At 37.3% G+C, this 23,129-nt stretch overlaps 1 protein-coding gene across 5 annotated transcripts in view; it reads left to right on the top strand.

The window, feature by feature from the left end:
* Positions 1-6,756: 6,756 nt before the first annotated feature.
* The window catches only part of LOC133387733 (lanosterol synthase-like), a 69,380-nt gene continuing 53,007 nt past the window's right edge, over positions 6,757-23,129 (top strand). For 2 of the 5 annotated variants that reach the window (XM_061633126.1, XM_061633125.1), the window contains exon 1: positions 21,947-22,531. In XM_061633126.1, the coding sequence (XP_061489110.1) occupies positions 22,194-22,531 (338 nt within the window). In that variant the 5' untranslated portion in view covers positions 21,947-22,193. Of the gene's footprint in view, positions 6,829-7,450; positions 7,623-14,295; positions 14,347-21,946; positions 22,532-23,129 lie in introns of those variants that run through there. The other 3 variants (XM_061633127.1, XM_061633128.1, XM_061633129.1) reach the window with 3 other exon arrangements.

The following is a 23,129-nucleotide window of genomic DNA, read 5'->3' as shown; positions in this document are numbered from 1 at the left end:
TTCAGAAGTAAGTCCTATTGAAGTCAGTGGAGCTTGCTCTCACATAAGCAGGGTCAGGATTGCAGCCTCAGGCCTGTCAAAAGTCTAAATGAACAGAAACATAATCTGTATATTCATAGAGATAAAATAAGAAAGTGAAAACAATGAAAAAGTCTGAACAGTGTGTGGATGCTTTCACTCACCTGGCCAAGGTCAAGGTAAGTCTTCAGACATGGATGTACCCTCATGACATTCTCAAGATCAGCTTTGGCATCAGAGAGATTTCTCTGGTCTGGCATTCCTCCCAGGCCCATCTTTACACGTTCCAAGTCACGCAAATACAGTTTAATTAGCATCTAAGGATAAAGAGATAATCAAACTCATTTGATTCTCCCCTCCCCCTTTATGCATTTAGTTTGTATTATTATTCCCTGACATCTCCTGACAAAGGATCCATCAGGACTGGCAAAGATATTTGCCCAGTGGTGCCATTAGGAAAGGAGTTTGGGGCAGAAGTTCAGGACCTCACTCAACAGAATGAGAGGAGGAGGCCCCAAATGTAGCAAGTCTGGCTAACCACATTTAGAAGTAAGTGAAGTAAAACATATGACCATCTAAAGCCCCACCCCCACCAATAAGACCATGAAGTTCAGAGTCTAAAAAACAGTAAATTACCTTACAGCTATGGGTGGGAGCCAAATAGCCAAATTTATCAAATTCGCACTTTCCCAAACAATTTGAGAACTGAAACACAGCCATCGTTTGAAATTCTTACTTGTCCAAATTCAGTGATGCAGTTCTCCAGCCAAAGGAAGTTTACAAATACGTATATATTTGGGGACAGTGTGCACAAAATGAATATATTGGTGAAAATAACATACAAATATGTGTTCTATCAGGATACATGGCCCACAAAAATATGTACATTAGTCAAAACTGCATACAAAAATGTGTTTATTAGGAGAAATTTGCACTAAAATGATGAAGAATTTTCATGAGGATTTTTTTTTTAAACGGAAATTGCTGCAGAAATTTGGAGAAGTGAAATTAAGATTAGAAAAATGAGAAACTGAGAGAACCAAAATTGACAGATCATTCCATCTCTACTTATAGCACAACTGCCTCTGTCTGAAACCCCAGAGAGATGCTACTCATCAGAGTGGATAATACAGGACGAGATGGACTAATAGCCTGATAAGGCGGCTTCATAAGCTTATATGCTCGTATGCGGGGGTGTAGTCATCCAGGGTCTCAGGGGGTCTTAGATCCCTTATTTTGGGGGCAGCAGGGACCCTCTGTTTCCAGCATCCTCTGAGTCAATCAGCAGGAAGGGGCAGAATGTTAGCCACTGAGCAGATTATTCTAACATGCTTTCTTGTCCTTTTCTGCTGATTGGGACCAATAAAAGTGAACGGAGGTGAGTCAGCCACTGAGAAGACTCTTTTCAATAGCTCTCCCCTTTCTTGCTTATTGGCTCCTAGGGACATCTGTTGTTGTGGGAGATGGCATTAACAAAGATCTGCATAAAGATATGTAAAATAAGACTTTCTAAATATACAAACAATCAGTTATTATTATTTGGCCACCTTTATAGATTCCATAAATTTTGGAATGCCTTGGGAACTTTTTTTATTGTCTGCTACATTAGTATCTAATATAATATAGTATCTGCATTGCAAAATTCAGATAAGTGTGGATTTTAAAGGATGGCTATGTTTCAGTTTGAGTATTGTTGTGGGGAGAGCAAATTAGGTAGGTTTGCCTTTAAATGCTTCTTAACTAGGTGAACAATGGATTGTGAGCAATAGCCATCACCTAACTGCAAAACACTTGTTTTTAAAACATTGATTTTGGGGAGGGATTTCCCCTAAGATCAAAGAAAATATAGAGGGAATGTAGATGACAGTGATTGTTTGGTTTTCCCACTACGGGTACCTAGTATAGATTAGGGTTGCCAGGTTCATGGCCTGAGACTGATCCTGTATCTTTAGGAGAAGAGGAAGTCAGCCAAGTGCAGGTGTTCTTGCAACCCTGTAATGGGAAAAACCACAAGGTGGAATTCTCCCTTCCCCCTGCACAACTTTTAAAGAAACATAAGACCTCTTGGTTGCCAAGTCCAGCCTCCAAGAGGTCTTCTGTATCTTTAAAAGTTGTGCAGAGGGGAGAATTCCACCTTGTGGTTTTTCCCATTACAGTGTTGCAAGAACACCTGCACTTGGCTGACTTTCTCTTCTCCTAAAGACACAGGATCAGTCTCAGGCCATGAACCTGGCAATCCTAGTACAGATTGCAAGAGGGGTGTCATGAATGCATTTCGGGTGCACATGATCAATCCCTAGTAGGTTTTCCTCTTGTTCATGGATACACAGTGCTGGGTGTCAACATGGAAGACCCATGTTCAAATGGAGACTCAGCCCTGTAGATCTTTGTCTAAGATTAATTAAGCAAAAAGTAACATTTAGTTTCCATTGGCACTATTGAGTCAATGAGATATCTGATAATGATTGATGCTGGCAATACAATGCATTGCAAACTAACTAGTTTGGCTTTACCTTTGAATTATAATGTTCTGGTATGAAGTAGATAAAACAAATTCTGTCAACCTGCATATATATAAGTAGAAGAGCCCCCGGATCAGACCAATGGCCCATCTGGTCCAGCATAGTGTCCAAGTAGATGCCTATGGGAAGCTCGCAAGCAGGACTTGAGCACAACAGCGATCTCCCCTCCTGTGCTTTCTGCCTCCAACTATGGAGGCAGAGCACAGCCATCATGCCTAGCAGCCATTGATAGCCATATCCTCCATGAATTTGTCTAATCCTCATTTAAAACCATCCAAGTTGGTGGCCATTTGTGAAAACCACTTTCATAGTTTAACTATATGCCGTTGCTGTGTGAAGAAATGTTTTCTTTTGCCTGTCCTGAATCATCCAACATTCATCTTCATTGGATATCTTCATTATAATGTATCTTTCAGCCATCTGTTAACATTAGGCTATGTGCCTGTAAGAAGGATTCTCTCAATACTTACTGGTGAATTGATCTCTACGACTGCTTTGGTGGGGAAATGTATTTTTTACATCTGTGGATATCCGCAGCAGCTCTGACAACAGAGCATTGCCACCACACCAAAGAAGACTCGTGACACCATAATGGAATAATGTTATATTTATTAAAATATAACAAATATTAAACTTCAGCCAATTACAACCAAATATCCAAATTGAACTTACTTTGGGCAGGTGAGGATAAACCTGACTGAAAGGGAGTATTCCCTCCAGTCCCCTGGGCATGTCAGTCTCAATGGACTGTGACTCCCCAGCCAAGGAAGTGGGAAAACTTGTTCCTCCTTGCTAGCAGAGCCAAATATGTGTTTCCAACTTCTGCAGCCTGGCCCCGCTGTACGGGCGTTTACCATTCTGCGCAAGCTGGTCCCAAAAGGACATGCCCAGATCCCCACTAGTTATTCAGCACTGGTAGTTCCCTAGGAAGTGCCCTTTAACAACATGCCTCCTTGTCCTACTTTGTCCCCACCTTCCTCACCTGCCCAAATTCCATGCCAGCCATTAACAAGTCATCCACACACACCCCAGAGCCAATCGAATCAACCCAGCAGTATGAAGTAGGCAAAACCAAAGGGATTCTGAAATCAAAATCCCGCCAAAAAAATTCCTACTCAGCCCCAACTGGCCACTAGCTAAGCCCATATTGACGGGGAGGGGGTGCTGCAAGGCAAAAAGAGGCAAGATTTGGAGGGAGGAGTGGGCTTTTAAACCCACTCCTGCCTCGCGTCTCATTGGTCAGCAAACCTCAGCTGACCCTCCTGGAAACCTTTGACACTGTTCCCGAGCCTTCTAGAAGTGGGGTGGCGGCAAACACTCCCCCGCACAAGGCGGGAACGCCATTGGATGGACAATGCTTAGAATATTTTTCTTGAGTTTCTAGAAGAGAAGACTTGATCATAGCTTTCAAATATATGGATGATTACTTTTAATTAGTTTTATATATTTCTATTTGTTAGCTGTAGCAAAATAATATCAAAGTTGCTCAGATAGGCTAAAAGGCTTGGATCTTACTCTTAGAGGTCCACCCCGCTATGTTCCAGGAAGGTTAGATTCCCCTGGTGTTTAGGATCTGGTAGAATCGAACAGGTTAATTCCTACAAATATCTGGGAATGTGGTTTCATGAGTCGGGTAGCTGGAAATCACAAGCAAATTATATAAAAGACAAAGCTGGTAAAAATTTGGGAGCACTAATACGATTTTATCTCTCCAAAGGAGGGAGGTATGTCCCGGCAGCCGTACGTATAATTAGGACCAAAATTATTCCGATGTTGCTATATGGTGCTCCGATCTGGTCCCCATATTTTAAGGGGTCCATAGAAGGCCCTTGTGACGTCCTTCCCTGGTTCTCCCTGTCAGGTTCCCACCTGCTTGTGGCTACTGCCTTTCACTAGGCACCACCAGGGATACCACCAGTCCGGACCGTCCTTTATATGGTTTCTCACTCCGCTCTAGCACAGATCTCACTAGATCCCCCTGCTAGGCAGCACCACCAGTCACGTCCTATAACCAATACTCCCAGAGACTTTGCCTGAGTCTCTCTCTAGCTGGTTACTTTTGTGACTGCGTGCTTATGCTGTTCCCAACCCCCTTGTATCTTTATAGATAACGCATACAACTCTGGGTTGCTCTGGATACTTGAATTGTTATTATTCCTCCCTTCACTGCTGCCACCATTAGATACTGTTTCTGTTCAGCCTTGGTAATTACCTTGCCCTCCCTTCTGGTATGTACATCCCCCAGCCAAGGATCAGGCCTTTGGAAAACCAAATAAGTATTTATTAAATATCAGAAATAACAAGATTAGTTTTAGAATGTTTCACAAGCGTATGGTTTCATCTATTCCTGTTTTGTACTTGACTGATTATTAATCAGAACTCCAACTCCCTCTTTCTCCACACTCCTGACCTCCACCCTCAAACACCTCTTTCTCCACACTCCCAACATCCACCCTCAAACACCTCTTTCTCCACACTCCCAACATCCACCCAGATTCAACTGTCATTCTTCCATTTATACTCCCAGCCATTCAAATGCTCAGCCAATCATCCAGCATTCTACTGCTCATGTACTCCCCCCTCCTCTTTCACTCCACTTACCATATGTCTTCTATATAAACAGCACTTACCATATTTACACTATAAGCAGGAACATCACAGCCCTCTTCATGCTGCTCTGAGGTCTATACTCAGTGTTCCTAAATGTGTCTCAGGGGTCGTTCTCATGCTGGAAGTCGGCTTAAATTCCTTAAAATGTTTAGCTTGCCTCCACACAATTTATTATTGGTTACACTGCCTCTGTAAGCTTTCTTTAAAGTCTTATGCTAGACAGATTTTAAATGATTCTTATAATGCAACGTGGCCTAAATTGGTCAGGCTGAGACTTGAGTCACTTGGTCTTTTACCCCAAGAACTGCTATGGATGGATTTCCAAGTGGCTAAGGCACTGGTTAAAAGACGTCTCATTGACATAGATAATCAAGAACTGCTGGCAGCGGCCAAGGGGCCGTGTTCTCCCAGGGCATTGGGATTACCCACATTGCCTTGTATGGAAGGGATGTGTTATCTGTACTGGCTTTTTATCCCTAAATATAGGCGGGTCTTTACTTTGGCTCGATTTGATGCCCTTCCTTTGAAACTGTTGGAGGGCAGATATGAAAAGATCCCAAGAAATACTAGATTTTGCCCTTGTGATGTGCATGGGGTGGAGATGGTCATGCATGTCCTTTTTAAATGCAAATTTTACGAGGATGTCAGAAGAGATCTTTTAAATCCTATTCTTTTAAATTATCCTGGTCGTTCAGCCAGTACACTTTTAAAGATTCTTATTCAGGGCTCTGATGAACTAGTCACTTTAAGTGTAGCCAAATACTTAAACCAAGCAATGGTGATTAGAAAGGACCTGAAGGGACTGAAGGTCTGACTATGTTATGCACCGGACGATTTATGGCTTATAGCTAGTTATTACACAAGTATTACAAGCTAAAGTATGTAAGTGGTTCTGGAAGTCAGTGTATAATCTGTTAATTGTATGTGCTGTGTATTTGTACTTTGTTTGTTCCTGCTACGGTCTATTGACTAGCAATAAAGGATGATGATGATGATATTTGTTAGCTGCTTACTCTGGACCACCTATAGGATAGAAATTTTTACCAGAAATATTTTTTTAACCGCTGACATCTAACAGCAGTAGTAGAAGGATTTACAAGTTTAATAAAATAAATAAATAGTATGCAAGGTAGGGAACTGAGTAATTTGAAAAAAAAATCTTGCATGCCTACCTTCTGCAGTGTCCTTTTGCAGTACAAATGCAATTTGCCCTGGCAATGGAGCAAGGGATAAAGTAACCTGTTATTCTTGTTTGCTACTGGGCCAGATTTCCCAGATTTTTCTGTTAACCTTGCACTCTCCTAGAATATAGCCAGGTTTTGAAATACAGATAAATACATGCTCCTGGTCCGCAAAGAAGGAAGTACTTAGTGGTTTACAGAAAAATGTAATCACTACAAAAGAGACACTCTCACAATTTCTGCACATGGTACAATTCATTCCCACCGTTCACTCCCATCTCCATTTTGGAAAATATGCATGTCAGATTGCCCTGAGAGCATCCTGTTAATGACATCATCTGTATGTCAAATTAAGACATCACATTGACACAGAGAAGTGGTTTTAGTGGCTTCCTTACTATTGTAGGACTTGCTTTTCTGACCCTCACCTGGCATTTGATAGTGACAATGGAGAAGATGGTAGAATGTATTAGCATCTATCAAATTTTGGAGTTACAGTGAGTTAACTATTTTATGGGTAGGCTTCAATATAGTGATATTCTTTGTGATTGGGTGTGCTAAACATTAAAAGAGGTAAACAAGTGTAATCTCTCAGGTGTGTTACAAATAGTTGAGAATGATAAATGCTCTTGTGAATGTCAAAATAACTGTTTTTTCCCTGTGTACTGGGCTACGTTGTTAAGATGGTGTTATTGCTGCAATACAATTAAAAGTGGACGATTTTGTCTGTGGTTGAATATATTTATTCATGTCTGGTTTGGGGTGCTTTCTTTGTCTAGTACATCATACTAACGTTCTATTTTTTCAGCAATTTCAGAAACCATTTCAAATTGTAGAATTCCTTTTCTTAGCATTCATAGGGCATTACAGGAGATGGTTCAGATTGTACACCTAAGCAATCAACCTTGAAGAGACCTAAATACACATCTATTTGGAAAGCTATTTTAATCATGATAGATTTTTATCTTCAATCTGTTGTTGTGGGAGTGGTTTCATTGATTCCATTCATACTCTTAACCCCACCCTTTAAGATTATTCTTGCTGTGATTGGCTAGGCCAGTCTTTATACAATCTTCAGGTTGTTTTTTTATTGGATGGTAGCCTGAGTATTTAAGGAGTTGTGACCTTCAGAGGCAGGAACTCAAGACAGTGTCCAAGATCCCCTTTCAGCGTCCTGTGTGGTTGTCTTGTACCATCTAAAATATAAACGGAACTATCTGAGGCAGTCTTGTGCACACATCTCTCAGTTGAGGGTTACTAAACATCATTCAAAAGAGATGTCTGATGGGACGTAAGTACAGTGTACAATTTATATACTATGATTAGGAGAAGATTAAATAAAATAATAATAAAATGTGCCAGACTCTTTGTTAAATTCATCCATACTGATTAAGTAGGCTTTATTATGAGACTGGTTCCCTGCCCAGCACCTCAATGTATTGAGAGTTTAGCTATAATAACTAACAGTCAGTTTGAAACTCAAATGAACATGACTGTTGATGATGTCATGTTAAGCTTAATAAACACAGATGAATAACTGAAGGGGATAAACAAAAGTTAAGCTAAACTCTCAATACTATGCTGGTCTATGACCGTAATAAAGTTATTCATTCATTCAACTCTCAATACATTGAGGTGGTGGGGAAGGGGGAGAGAGATTATAATATATATTGTGATTTTTTTCAGTAAAAACATTTAAAAAACGGAATAGATTTCAGATCCAATATGTATCATTGAACGAAAAGAATCAAGATGGCGAACTAGATGGTCGTTAAGCTCGGAGCTCTGTAAACAACTGATTAAGGACTCTTAGTTTAAGAGCAAAATCAGGCATATATCTCTCCATACCTTAACTATACTTGCCTTCGAAGAATGCGGATCTAAAAGATTGGATTATTCCTCCTTTTAAACGATACAGCTTATAATTTTAATTAACTCCAGCATTGATGGAGACGCCGAGACACAGATGCATTCTAATCTCCCAATTGTAAGTAACTCAAGGACGTGGAGATAACTCTAATATACTTCTTCACTTGGTATCAAAAGGATTCCAAGGTAAATAAAAACCCTTTCCCAGAAGAACTTTAAGAACTTTAAGATAAATACGAATAGTTCTTACCAGGAATGCCTGCGACAGGCTTGGAATCTCCCCTGTGCTCGGGCTGACGACACCTCCCTCTAGAAAGCTCTACCGCAAACATAAACAAACAGAAATCACCCAATACTATCACGGTAAAAGAAAAGAAAGGGGAAACGGAAAAGGGAAAGGAAACGAAACAGCAGCATCAGACATACATTCCATCCCTCCATTAGAACCAGATAGGGATCTTTTTGATGTTTCTTTAAGCACCACAGAAGTGCTGACTCAGAAATGGGAGGAATCTCCTTGCCCAAACTTAGCTGAAGAATTTAAGCGAGCAGAGCAATATATTACTCCTACTGTCTCAGCCGATTTGTACTCAAATGAATCTGCAGACAACCTATCTATCTCTAGCTCTATGCCGCCCTTAGAATCCTCTTACAGGGAGACAATACTGGAGTCACAGACTCCAAGAAGCTCCAGAACTCTAACTCCATCTTTGACCACATCACCAAGAAACAATGTTTTGCCATATGTTGATCCCAGTATCTTTGACTTAAAAGATCTTTTTGATGCTATATACAAAGAAGAGGGAAAAGTAGACAATAATGAGCCACACAACTGCTCTGAAAGTAGTGCTACTTATGTGACTCAGGGCAAATTGGACGACATGGGATTAAATACAAAATGGATTTTAACAGTCACACAATACTTTTCCCAAATTGTTGCTTATGTTGCTGAATCAAATTCCTTATTAACAACACTAATTGAACTTGCTTCAAAAATTGACTTACAAACCAAGTCTTCCATAGGCAAATTATTACAAAGATCTCAAGCTTCCCAAACTATGATCAAGGAACAGGCTCCTACCACAAGGAACAAATCTCGCCTGAAATCACATGCACTGCAACAATCCAAAAAAAGCAAAAATATTAAAAACCCCAAATTTTTCTGGAAATCAAACATGAACTTCCAAAATTTATATAACTTATTAGATCCCCCACAACGAGCTACAAAAATAAAGAAAAAAAGGAAAGGGAGAGCTAAGGAAAAAAAGGAACTTAAGAAGCCCCAAGAGATGGAATTTGCCCGAGGAGAAGATGCAGTTTTATTGACACAACACACTCCACAAGGGACTATAGCCCAGGGGATAGAAAAACAAAACTGTTCTATACCAAAGCAGACACTATTGGAATACAAAAACAACAACGAGGCGACACCAAACCAACCAAGGAGTCAACACTGGGAACTGATATTAAATCAAATAAAATTGGTAATTCTAAACTTTCCCAAACCTAAGGGTTGGCTTACACATACTGATAGAAGACAACATCTATGGAAACTACTTGAGGGAATAACTCCTGGTCTTATTAACATAAGCTCTATCATAGCGGTGCAATACCTTTTTCATAATTACACATCGGCCAGAGCAGTAGTCACGTTTCAAGACATCGGATCCACCAACCTGTTATACAAAAATAAAGACAAATTTTTGTACTATCAACTAGGGATAACAAGATATTTTGAAAACCATGCTATGCCACAAAACTTGATGAATCTCAGGCCATCAGACTCGAACCTACGTAAGCAACCAAAATCACTAAGAAAGACTGAAAGGGAAACGAGGGATAGCAACCCATCCATAATGCTAGAAGGACATCAATCAAAGTCGGAAGCTACTAATACTGATTTACCAAATACATATGATAAACTCAAGACACCGAACTTTTTACCTGAAGAACTGCTGCTTCTTGATTCTTTTCCCGACTTTAACTCCAAAGAACAACAGGAGACTATTAGCAGACTAAAAAATCTAATACAGACCTTGGAAAATGTAAGGATTGCACCCAACTTACACGACTTACACAAATCCTTAATTGTCTCCACCCCTCAGGACGATACAAAGCCAACAGACGACCCTACTATGTTACATCAGATATGTAATAGCCCTTCAAACTCACCTTTGATAATAACTTCTCCTACTTCTACTACTTTTACCTCAGATGATAATAGGGTTGAAAGCCATCAACCTCATAATGTCATGGAAAGCGAACACAGAGAAACGGTCTTACAAAGACACACAATTACGCAACATTCACCTAACTGACTAAATCCCAATCTAAAAATGAAAGAACTAAAAATATTATCGTGGAACATAGCTGGATGGAATAGTAAATCTACGAATCAAGACACAAAAGATTTCATGACCTCTTATGATATAATAGCACTCCAAGAAACTTGGACTATAAACGAACCAACTCTGGATGGTTATATACCATTCCATCTTCAAGCTACACCCAGTAAAAGGGGAAGTCGGCCTAAAGGCGGGGTATGCACCTTCATCTCAACTGCTCTGGAAGTCAAAATTATACCTTCTTGGAATTTACAAGACTTGGCCATCGCTCTTATCCTGAACTTTAACCAATTTTCAATAATACTCATTAATGTATACTTACCCCCAGCATGAACCAACAAAATAGCTAATAAAAGAATCTCCCGACTCGAGATCTTCATATCCAAGCTAACGACTGAAAACCCGGAGAAAAAACTGATCATGCATGGTGACTTAAATGCTAGGATGGGTATTTCAGATATGGAACTATACCGAAAATATCATCAATTACCTCTAATAGCAATGGAGATTGCAAACATACCCCCTCGTTGCTCTAAAGACATTGGCATAAATTACGCTGGACTACTATTAATGAAGATGTCTACGGAGGCAAATTTAATTCTATTAAATGGCCGAACTCCCGGTGACTCCCAAGGCGATCTTACTTACCGCTCACCCAATGGTTCATCTCTCATCGATCTAGTTTTTGTCTCAATTGAACTTTTTTTCTCAATAAACAAATTCTATATTGAACACCGACCGGAAAGCAACCACCTATCAGTTATTACTGAAATCAAACTCAACTTAACGGAACTTTATCTACCTCATAGAACATTTATTAATAATGAAATAGATCTATATCCAACCAGAGTCAAGTGGATCCCCAAACTCGACACTGAGATTTCCAATGCACTGATTTCCTCGCCCATTACTAAAATCAAAGAGGAACTGCTAGAACCCTATCCTGTCACCAACCCGCTTTTTACTTTTCAAAAACTTATGGCAAAATTACAAGCAGTTATCGTAAATAATATACGCCCTAGAACTACTCCTTTCCATTTACAATCTAAGATGTGGTTTGATAACAAATGCGTTGAGATTAAAAGACAAATGAGGGAGGCTTATCAAAGAACCATTGCCTCGGAGTCTCATGAAACCCTATACCAATACTATGAGGCAAAGAAAAAATATAAAGCTCTCATAAAGAATAAAAAACAACAAGAAAGAAACATCACTTGGCAAAAATTACTTAACACTGCTAAACTAAAAAATACCAATATTTTCTGGCGTCTTGTCACACATTATTGGCCAAAATCTCAATTCCAAAATACTGCTAATGTCCCAGCACACATCTGGGAAAGCTATTTCTATAATATTTTCTTGGATCAAACTGACCTAAGATCAGAGACCTATCTACTAAATGAGAGCAGTTAGGACTGGCCCCCAGTTAACAAACAGGAAATTACTTATTTAATCTCCAAATTGAAATCCAACAAAGCACTGGGCCTGATAATATACCCCCAGAAGTTTTCAAATCCAACGTAAATTGGTGGGCACCAGTCCTAGCCTCACTGTTCATGCACATCGACTCTTCCTTAGAAATACCAAAGGATTGGGGTATGGCCACAATTGTCCCTATTTACAAAAAAGGTCCCGCAAATGACCCGATGAATTACAGGCCAATCAGTTTGCTAAATATAATTAGTAAATTATATGCAGCCCATTTGCACATAAAACTAACTGACTGGCTCAATCAGAATGACATCATAGCGATCGAGCAAGCAGGCTTTTGCCCAAAAAGATCAATATTCAATCACATACTAGTACTTCATCACTTAATTGATAAATATGAGGGCAGAAAAGGTGGAATGTTTTATATGGCATTCATAGATCTAAAATCTGCATTCGATTCAATATCGCGTCCTCGTCTATGGTCGAAACTAAATTACCTCGGAATGGACAGGCATCTTATAGCCTTAATACAAGGTCTTTATAACAACACCTCTTTGCAAATAAGATGCAGCACTAAAGGTCACCTATCTAACCCTGTCCCAACATCAAGAGGAGTTAAGCAAGGCTGTGTGCTAGCTCCTATACTATTTAATATATATATTAACGATATAGTGCACAACCTAACTCCAGTCTCTGCCCATCCACCTATTTTGGCCAAAAAACCGAGAAACATCTTATTATATGCGGACGACGTAGCCTTGCTCTCAAGAACTCCAATTGATCTAAAACGACTTTTAGCCAAATTTGCAACTTTTTGTTCCACTGAACTTTTGACAATAAACTATCAGAAAACCAAAATAATAGCATTTACCCGGAAAAAAACCAATCATCACTGGCAGATTCATGGTCATAAGACTGAACAAGTTAATTCCTTAAAATACCTGGGCTACGCATTCCAAGCTTCAGGTAGCCATCAGATCCATAACAAACTCATGATCCTAAATGCAAGAAGAACGATGAAAACATTACTGACATTCTACTATACCAAAGGAGGACAAGCTTTTCTCCCAGCTATTAAAATCCTGAATGCCAAAATAATACCACAACTTACTTTTGGCTCTCAAGTTAATAAGAACTAATGAGTTTGAAGCAATCCAAACCATTTTCTTGAGATCTGTTATGGCAATCCCCTCATGTGTTTCTAATAATATTCTTAGATTGGAAGCTGAAGTACAATCAGTAGAAACTAAAATTTGGCAATTAAGGATTAACACTTGGCTTAAACTTACCTTCAATCCTATTGGTCTTGCTCCGGATATCTTAAATGATAATTTCCAATCTGCTTGGGCAGGATTAGTGACAGATAAACTTTCAAAAATAGGCTTCTCCTCCCAATTTATCTCTCCCATGGGACCTGAAGCAGCTTCAGTGAATATACATCAGCGTCTGAAAGACATAGATTTCCAGCATCAATTACTCCTAATTAAAAAGCAAAGACATAATTCCATTTTTTTTATCCCAATGCCATATTTACGGAACTTAGACATCCCTAAATATCACAAAGCCTTCGCCCAGATCCGATTGGATGTTTTACCATCTGCCATCATGGAAGGTAGATTAACCAAAACACCATACAAAGACCGTCTATGTCCTTGCGGTGAAGACGCAGTTGAGAATAATTCACACGTACTGTTTCACTGCCCCTTATATAAGACCTTAAGACAACAACTAATTACTCCATTACTGGCTCCTTTTCCACATCAATCTGAACATTATTGGTTGGAGTATCTTCTAGGTGATATATTTGCGAAAACGACTGTACAAGTAGCACAATTTAGTGCTGCTGCTCAAAAATTAAGATCCAAAACATTGAAAAATGCTCTTAAATAATAACATAGCAATCCTGATCTGGCTTATATGATTCCACTCTAATTCCATCTTCCTGAACAACACTTGTAACTGAAACCTATGTCGAGCCATAACGAACCTAAATAAAAAATGTATAATTTTATTGTTTTTATACCTTTTAAAACTTAAATCTATTTATGATATTGTATTAAACTGTTACATAATACTAACCTGTTATGTACTAGAACTTTCATTCATTGTATTTTATGCTGACCAATTGGTCGAATAAACTAATTCATTCATTCATCATTGAACATTTTTGTATTATGGCAACTGCATGGGAATATCAGATTGGGGATATTTTGCAGCTGAGAAAACACACAAGCAAAAATGATAGAAATATAAAAGTGTTTCGCCTTGAGAAATAGTTAATTCAAATCTGACTGTCATTTAGCTTCTTCTTGTGTACAGGCAGTCAGCTCCTTATGATCTTCTGGAACTTCCGGTAAGGGACTGCTTCCGGTAAGTCGTGTTTTGCTTTTGCTCCGGTTTCTTTTAACCTTTTACCCTTTTTATGTTATTTTTACACTTTATATTTCAAACAGAATTTTATTTGCTGAGATATACGAGAGGAATTTGAAAACCTGGTAATAAAGTTCCTCTCACTTGCTGTGTTTGTCGCTCATAAAATACTTTGGCTTTGTGCTGAAGAAGATGAATGCCATAAATCTCTGGCTATAAACTACTCCTCTTATCGGAACTACAATGTCCTCTGTGTGTAGAGCCGAAAGACTACAAGTTTAAACAAGTCTAAGTAGCCATTAAGATGAAGAATTCCTTGCAGGCACAGTCTCTACGTCACTGTCAATTGTGCTGACAAATGGTCTTAACTAGAAAGAGATTCCAGGAGTTGGGAATGACTTTTATTTATTTATTTATTTATTTATTTAATTTCATTTTTAAACCGCCCATAGCGAATGGCTCTCTGGGCGGTGTACAAAAGATTAAAAATACAGAAATACAAAATATCACAATAAATAAACTGAAACAAAGAGATTTAAAATTGTAACATTAAACGCATTAAAATGCCTGGGAGCATAGCCAGGTCTTAACCTGGCACCGAAAAGATAGAAGCGTCGGCACCAGGCGTACTTCTTCGGGGAGGCTATTCCACAGTTCGGGGGCCACTACAGAAAAGGCCCTAGATCGAGTAACTGTCCTCCGGGCTTTTGAAGGTGATGCTATGGCAGGTAACCTTCAAACTAAAATTACAAACTTTTCCCCATATTTACAAGACTCTGGGAAATCTTTACTACAGACTCAAACGGATGCAAATTTTCAACCACTGCCAGAAACTCCACATGATTGGTCGTTAGAACATTATCTTTTACTAAATCCACAAATTGTTTCTACAACTGCTAAAAGTCTGGCTGAGGAATTGGAAGATGTCGGCTTTAATGGTACTATAAACATTCCTAACTTAACATCATTAACAACCAATGCCCCCCCACAGAGATAATTACCATTGACTCTTACCAAGAATCTCAGGGGCAACAAACTCCTCCTCTTGAAGAGAAAATAGAGGAGAAAGACATAAGCCATTTAACCAATAATGCTCCAAGGGATACTAGTCTGGACTGGAAGGAACTTTTGTTCCAAGAATTGAGCTCTGTAAAAAATTATATAGCAATAACTAATAACCTGCTTAATACACTGGTCCAGACCCTGGGACCTCTTCTGCATAATTATAATAATAACCAGAGGTCAGTGGAAATGTTACCGCCTGCTCCTGAACATCCAAAATCGTACACAGGGGGAGTATTCAAGCGTAAATCTAGGTCTTTGAAGAAATCTTTTCGGCCAAATCAAAATCAGAAAAAAATCAAAGAACGTCAAGAACTCTAAGTGTAGTTCCATAAGGAAAATGAATTTTAAGCCGCTGTTCAAAATATTGGATCCTCATAAGTTGGAAGATAATAGAAAGGCACAACACCCTATAATAGATGGCATTGGTCTCCAACAAAAAAAATAAAGATTTATCTCCTAATCAAAAGAGCTTTGCCTTCACATTCGACCCTACCAAAGAGAAAATAGGAGAAATTTCTCCTCAGCAGTCGTTATTATTGGAGGTTGGGTCTTCTTCTACCAAATCTTTGATTCTCCACAATCCCGAACCATGGAATCTAGTATTACAGCCAGAAAAGCTAGTAATCACGTACCACCTGAGGACTCTTGGTCGCCGGTCTCTTTTTCCGAGTATTCCTTTCTTGGACTCTTGTTTTGGACTATTGTTTTCCGAATCTCATCGTATTAACTATATTAAATGTATGACAAATATATCTTCTAAGCCAAGTGACTGGCGGCTGATTATTACCTTTCACTCAGCAAACATTGCTAATCAGATTTTTCATGCTAGAGAGAAGTTAAAGGTTCGGGGCCTAATTCTACAACGATACTATACCAACAGCGTTTTGCCAACTCTGCTGGTTAGATATCATTCAAATCCTCCTAGGTCGACAGATGTGGAGTTAGAGGTGCCCTCAATAGATGTTAATCAAAGCGATGTTCAACATCAAAATCCTGTTCCCTCAGCGCGATCTTGCATTATGTCTAGTGAGTCCCTAGTGACGTCAGCCCTTTTTTTTGTAATAATTTTTATTATTCAAATTTTCATAAAACAAATCAAACAACAAAAACAATACTACAAAAATAAAAATAAAAACTTGACTTCCGATTTGTCACAGATCAGCTATAAGTATATAATATATATCAAACCTGTTCCCTAAAACATACAAAATTCACTTTTTTCCATAGTCTATCTTAATTAATCGTCAAATCCCATTATCATCATTTCATTTTTTTCTTTCAACAAAAAGTCCAAAAGAGGCTTCCATTCCTTAAGAAATGTATCTGTCGTTTTTTCTCTGAGAAGGCATGTCAATTTGTCCATCTCTACTAAGTCCATTAATTTCAATACCCATTCTTCCGTTGTTGGTATTGATTCCATTTTCCACTTTTGTGCATATAATAATCTTGCTGCCGTAATCATATATAATATTATTTTTCCATATTTCTTTTCCTTTTGTTTATCCATAAAACCCAATAAAAAAAATTCTGGCTTTGACTGAATATTTATCTTTAAGATTTTTTGCATCAACCTACCTATCTGTGCCCAAAATAATTTTGCCTGTTTACAGGACCACCACATATGATAAAAAGATCCTTCTTGTTGTTTACATTTCCAACATACATTAGAAACATTACTATACATTTTTGACAACTTTTCTGGAGTCATGTACCAACGATACATCATTTTATAAAAATTTTCTTTAAGATTATAGCATAATGTAAATTTCAAACCTTTTTTCCACATATTTTCCCATTGATCCATTTGTATATTATAACCAAAACTTTTTGCCCACTTAACCATACACTCTTTTACTTGTTCTTCTTCCATGTCCATTTTCAATAAAAAATTATACATTTTTGCAATTATACATTCATCATTTGTACACAAACCTATTTCAAAATCAGATTTATTTATTTCAAACCCATACATTTTCTTATCCATTTTGTATCTTTCTAACAATTGTAAATAGATAAACCATTGAGAACTATATCCTTCCTTTATTAGTTGTTCTCTCTCTTTCATTATATATTCTCCATGCACATTTTCTAATAGTTCTTGGTAAGTTAACCATTTCTCTTTTCCAGCCATTTCTCTTCTATAAAATGCTTCTTGACTTGAAACACATAGTGGTATTTTCGAAAAAAACCTTGTTTTGTATTTATTCCATATTTTCAACAAAGGACGTCTTATAAAATGATTATTAAAATCCACATTAACTTTTACTTTATCATACCATAGATATCCATGCCATCCCCACTTCAGGTTGTGACCCTCCAAATCCAATAATCTTTTGTTCCTCAATACAATCCATTCCTTTATCCAGACTAAGCAACAAGCAGCAAAATAAAGTCTCAAATTTGGTAATCCCAGTCCTCCTCTTTCTTTGGCGTCTTGTAATAATTTAAATTTAACTCTTGGTTTTTTCCCCTGCCAAACAAATTTAGAAATATCTTTTTGCCATTGTTTAAAAGGTAAATCAGAGGATATTACAGGTATTGTTTGAAATAGAAACATCATTCTCGGCAATACATTCATTTTTATTACAGATATTCTACCCATTAATGACAATTGTAATTTATCCCATTTTAACAAATCTTTCTTAATCTCTGTCCATAATTTTTCATAATTATTATGAAACAACTTTGAATTTTTATTTGTCATAATAATACCTAAATATTTCACCTTTTCTTCTATTTTAAAATCTGTCTTCTCCATTAACTCTTTTTGATCCCTTATAGATAAATTTTTCACCAACATCTTTGTTTTTTGGTTGTTGATCTTAAATCCTGCTAATGGTCCAAATTCTTTTAGTTTATCCATCAATACTTTAATTCCTTCCAAGGGATTTTCTAATACAATTATCAAGTTGTCAGCAAATGCTCTCAGTTTATATTCCTCTTTTTTTATCTTTATTCCCGAAATCCTTTTGTCTTGCTTTATGTCTCTAAGCAGCACTTCTAGAACCAAAATAAATAAAAGAGGGGACAGTGGACATCCCTGTCTTGTACCCTTTTGTATTTCACATGAGTCTGTTAAATCCCCATTGACAATTATCTGTGCCTTCTGTGATGTATAAATCGATCTGATCCATTTTATAAAATTATCTCCAAAATCCATTTGCTCTAGAACCTTAAACATAAATTTCCAATTCAAATTATCAAATGCTTTCTCAGCATCCAAGAAAATCAAAGCTGCTTGTATGTCATTTCGTTGTTCTAGATATTCCAACACATTCAAAACATTCCTGACGTTATCACGTAGTTGTCTTTTAGGTAAAAACCCCGCTTGATCTTCCTGAATAAATTGTTGCAATATTATTTTCATTCTTTCTGCCAAAATCATTGTAAAAATTTTATAGTCATTATTCAATAAAGATATTGGCCGATAATTTTTTGTTTTAGTTAGGTCCTGCTCCTCTTTCGGTATTAATGTTATATTAGCATTTTTCCAACTATCCGGTATCTTCCCCTCTTGCAAAATTAAATACATTGTACATTGTAAAGGTAACAAGAGTTCCTCCTCCAAACATTTGTAATACGCTGCCGATAATCCATCCAGTCCTGGTGCCTTTCCTAGTTTAATTTTACTTATTGCATCAGATATTTCTCTTAATGTAATAGGACCATTAATAGCTTGTCTCTGAAAATCTGTGATTTTAGGCAAATTCTGTTTAGATATATACTCTTCTATTTTTTCAGAAGGAATTTCCTGACATTTGTACAACATTGAATAATATTGATGTAAAGCTTTTTGGATTTTTACATTATCTGTCAACATCTCTTCTCCTTCTTGTATCTTTAAAATGAGATTTTTTTGTCGTTCTTTTCTTAATTTGTATGCTAACCATTTCCCCAGTTTATTTGCAAATTCAAAAGTCCTTTGTTTAGCAAAATTTAATTTCCTTTCAATTTCTCTGTCAACATTGACACTTGTTTCTGTAACATTTTAATTTGATTTATAATGAAAACTTTAGTTGGATTCTCTTTCAATTCTTCCTCTTTCTGTTTTATTTCTTCCAAAATTAATTGCATTTTCTGTTGTTTCTTCTTTTTTAGTTCAGAATTACATTTAATAAAATATCCCCTCATAAATGCTTTACTTGTATCCCAAACAATATTTTCATCTGTTCCTTTGTATAAATTATGTTCAAAAAACTCTTTTAATTTCTTCTTACATTCTTGCACTACTTTATCATTCTGTAATAAAGATTCATTTAGTCTCCATCTAAATCCAATATTTTTTTTTTAAAGTCAATATCACAGGGTTATGATCCGAAAAAGTTTTTGGTAATACATCCATCTTGGAAATGTATTTCACTAAATTTTTAGACATCCAAATCATATCAATCCTCAAAAATGTTTTATGTCTTTCTGAAAAGTAAGTAAATTCCTTTGCATTGTCATTTATATATCTCCAAGCATCCACCAATTCTAAATTTTCCATCAATTCGAAGCAGATCTTCGGCAATTTGCCCTGTCTCTTTAATATTTTTCTCAGAAAGTCTATCCATTTTTGGTGAGATTACCCCATTCCAATCACCCATGACACACCAATGATCATATGCAAACTCTGATAATTTTTCCATAAGTCCTGTATAAACCTTGTTTTATCTTCATTGGGGGCATAAATGCCCACTATCAAAATTTTTGTACCCTGTATGGTAATTTCAACTCCCACAAATCTGCCACTATCATCCAATAATATCAATTTAGGAGACAATTGTGAGTTAATATAAAGAACAACACCATTTTTTTTGGATCCTGCCGAAATAAATTCTTCACCCAAATTTTTACAGATCAAATATTTAGAATCTTTCTTCTTAATATGAGTTTCTTGTAAACAAATTATATCCAATTTTAATTTTTTCAAATAATGAAATTCTTTCTCTTCTGCGACGTATTAGCTCCATTTATATTCCAAGTTAGATATTTGTAATCCATTTTTAAGCATGTATTTTAGAAAAGTCTGTACCTGTTGCTCCCTTTAATTCATCATCATCCTTTTCTTCCTCTACCTGTTTCTGTTGACTTTGTTTCCCATGAGTTATATCCATATCTTTAATTTTATCTTCTTCCATGTCTTTTGAAGCTTTTCTCAAGAAATCCCTTGCTTTTTGAACAGTATTCAATCGATACTTCTGTTGTCTAAATGTAAAAATCACTCCCTCTGGAACATCCCATCTAAATTGAATTTTACATTGTTTGAGTTTTTCTGTGAAGAAAGCGTATTCTTTTCTCTTACGTAGAAGTCTAATAGGAATTTCCTTCATCACCAGTATTTCTTTACTGTCAATTTTGAAGACATTGTTAAAACGATGTTGCAAAACCATATCTCTGGTCTTCTTTTTTAGAAAGTAAACAAGCACATCTCTTGGGATTTTTTTCATTGTTGCGTATCTGGAATTAATTCTATAAACTTTATCTGTTTCAAATTCCATCCGATCTTCATCCCAGTCCAAAGATTTTACCAAGGCATTAACAATTTTCTCTCTGATATCTTCACCTGTTTCCTCAGGAATTGCACGGAATCTCAAACAATATTCTTTATCTCTAAGTTCCATGACAGCAATATAGTCCAAATATTTTTCCAATTCCACATTTAAAATATCTGTTCTATTCTCCATGGTTTGTACCTTGTCTTTAACATTTTTTACATCCTGTGTTAGTTGCCCCATTGTATTTTTAATCTGATCCACTTCTGTTTTGATATGGTCTTTTAAATCTTTGAAATCCTTTTTCATATTGCGAAATTCATCTTTAAATTCTTGTCTGTCCTGTTTCATCTCTTGTTTCATCTCTTGTTTAAGATCATTAATCCCCTCCATAATTTTCTGGAACATGTCTATCCCTTCCTGTGTATCAGTTGAACCTCTTCGCTCTAAAACTTTGGCTGCTTTCCTGGTTGTCATTCTTAAAAAAAAAACCTTTTCTATTATTAGCCAATGTTCCCAAACTTAGAGGCAAACTGTTTCTTTTTCCCCCCAACAACAAAAGAGTTAATATTCCAGGCCTGTTAATATGATCTAACCAGCACGGTTCTTATCTCCAGCACGTTCAGGAATGTAAAACAAATCCAGTTCTCAGCATCCAGCAGTTAGTAACATACACGAACAGCAGATTCGTTCAAAAAAAATAATCCAAAAAAAGGAATAAAAAATAGTCTCAGATATATTTCCTTCAAATAATCAAATCATCTTATCTAGTAAGTTGCCTCTTATCTGTTTTAATCTTTGTAATTCCAAATTTAAGCCAGCTTTTTGTCATAAAAAATAAAACAAGTTCTTTGTCCTTCTTCCTTAACTTTGTATAAAAGAAAAAAGTGTGACTCACCCAAGTTTCTGAATTGCTGATTCGTAAACAAGTCTCTTTTACGGTAGTAATTTAAGTCAAATGATAAGATTTAGACAGAAGGAGGCTCGCTCGTTAAAAACGTTTTTGGAAAGAAAAAAAACGTCTCGCTTATTTTCAGCACAGCTTGTTGGAAATCCGGACTTCGTCTTCCGCTGCTAGATATGCCTTCTTATCTCAGGGGATTCCTGATCAAATCCAGCCATCTACAGCTCAACGAAGTTTTGTGGATAATCTCTTCGGTCCCCCTTTATCTTGGAGAACATTTACGCCAGTCAAAGATTCCTCTTGACAGGCTTTTAACTGAAAAAAGCTTCCTCTGAGACAGAGCTCCCTCAGAGACAGCCACCAGCCAGCACTCCTTCCGGGAAGTCCTGACGTCAGCCCTTTTAATGGAACTGGAGCCTGAGGAATTGGAACTAACTGAATTATATTCCCATCTACCAGAGATTGAAAGATCAATGATTATTGATAAATTACATCATTTAATACACCGTCTGGAAGCCGTGAAACCAGCAACGATTCAGACTAAAGGACATTGTATCAGCAATCTCAATGTGGGCCCGCCTCTAAAGCAGCACAAGCCCAATATAGTTTCCTCTAAGGTCCCAAACTCCAGCCAACTAAACAAGCCACTCCAGGGAGGTGAGGATTGGATAAAGTCAAGATTTCTGGATCCTGGGGAAATGGCCTCTCCGCAACGGCAACAATCCATCCATCAGCCGGATAAGTGCGTTTCTCAACTTCCTGTACGCCCAACCAAATCAGGAGCTGTTTTTATGGCCGTTACTGGGTCATTAAACCAGATTACTGAGTTAAAATGACATTCCTTTCTTCAGACAAATTCAACATATGAAAAAGTATCTGTCCCAAATACAGCACCTTCTGGGCTGTGCCGGCCTGCCTCTATTCCATCGAAGCATGTGTTACACTTCCTATCTTGGAATATAGCAGGTTGGTCTGCCAAACAAAAAAACTTAGACCTGATTGTGTATCTGAACAAATTTGATGTAATTTTTCTCCAGGAGACGTGGTGCACTCAAAACCTAACATTGGATGGCTTTTCTATTATCTGCCTACCTGCGTCTTACTCCCTAGATAAATCAAAGGGTAGACCAAAAGGGGGCCTGGCTTTATTGATTTCTACTGCTTTGTCAGCCCATCTTAAAACCCTTCACCCATGTAAAAACATTGCCATGAGTGTCTTATTGTCTTATAACACCATATCATTTCTGTTAGTTAATGTCTATGTTGCCCCGCACCCTTTCAGGAAATTAACTAATCAAGAGTGGGAAGTTTTAGAAAGATAGATAACAGAACTTGAGGTC

The sequence above is a fragment of the Rhineura floridana genome, chromosome 6 (assembly GCF_030035675.1).
Source record: "Rhineura floridana isolate rRhiFlo1 chromosome 6, rRhiFlo1.hap2, whole genome shotgun sequence".
Taxonomy (NCBI): Eukaryota; Metazoa; Chordata; class Lepidosauria; order Squamata; family Rhineuridae; genus Rhineura; species Rhineura floridana.
This window is presented reverse-complemented; position numbering and strand designations above follow the sequence as displayed.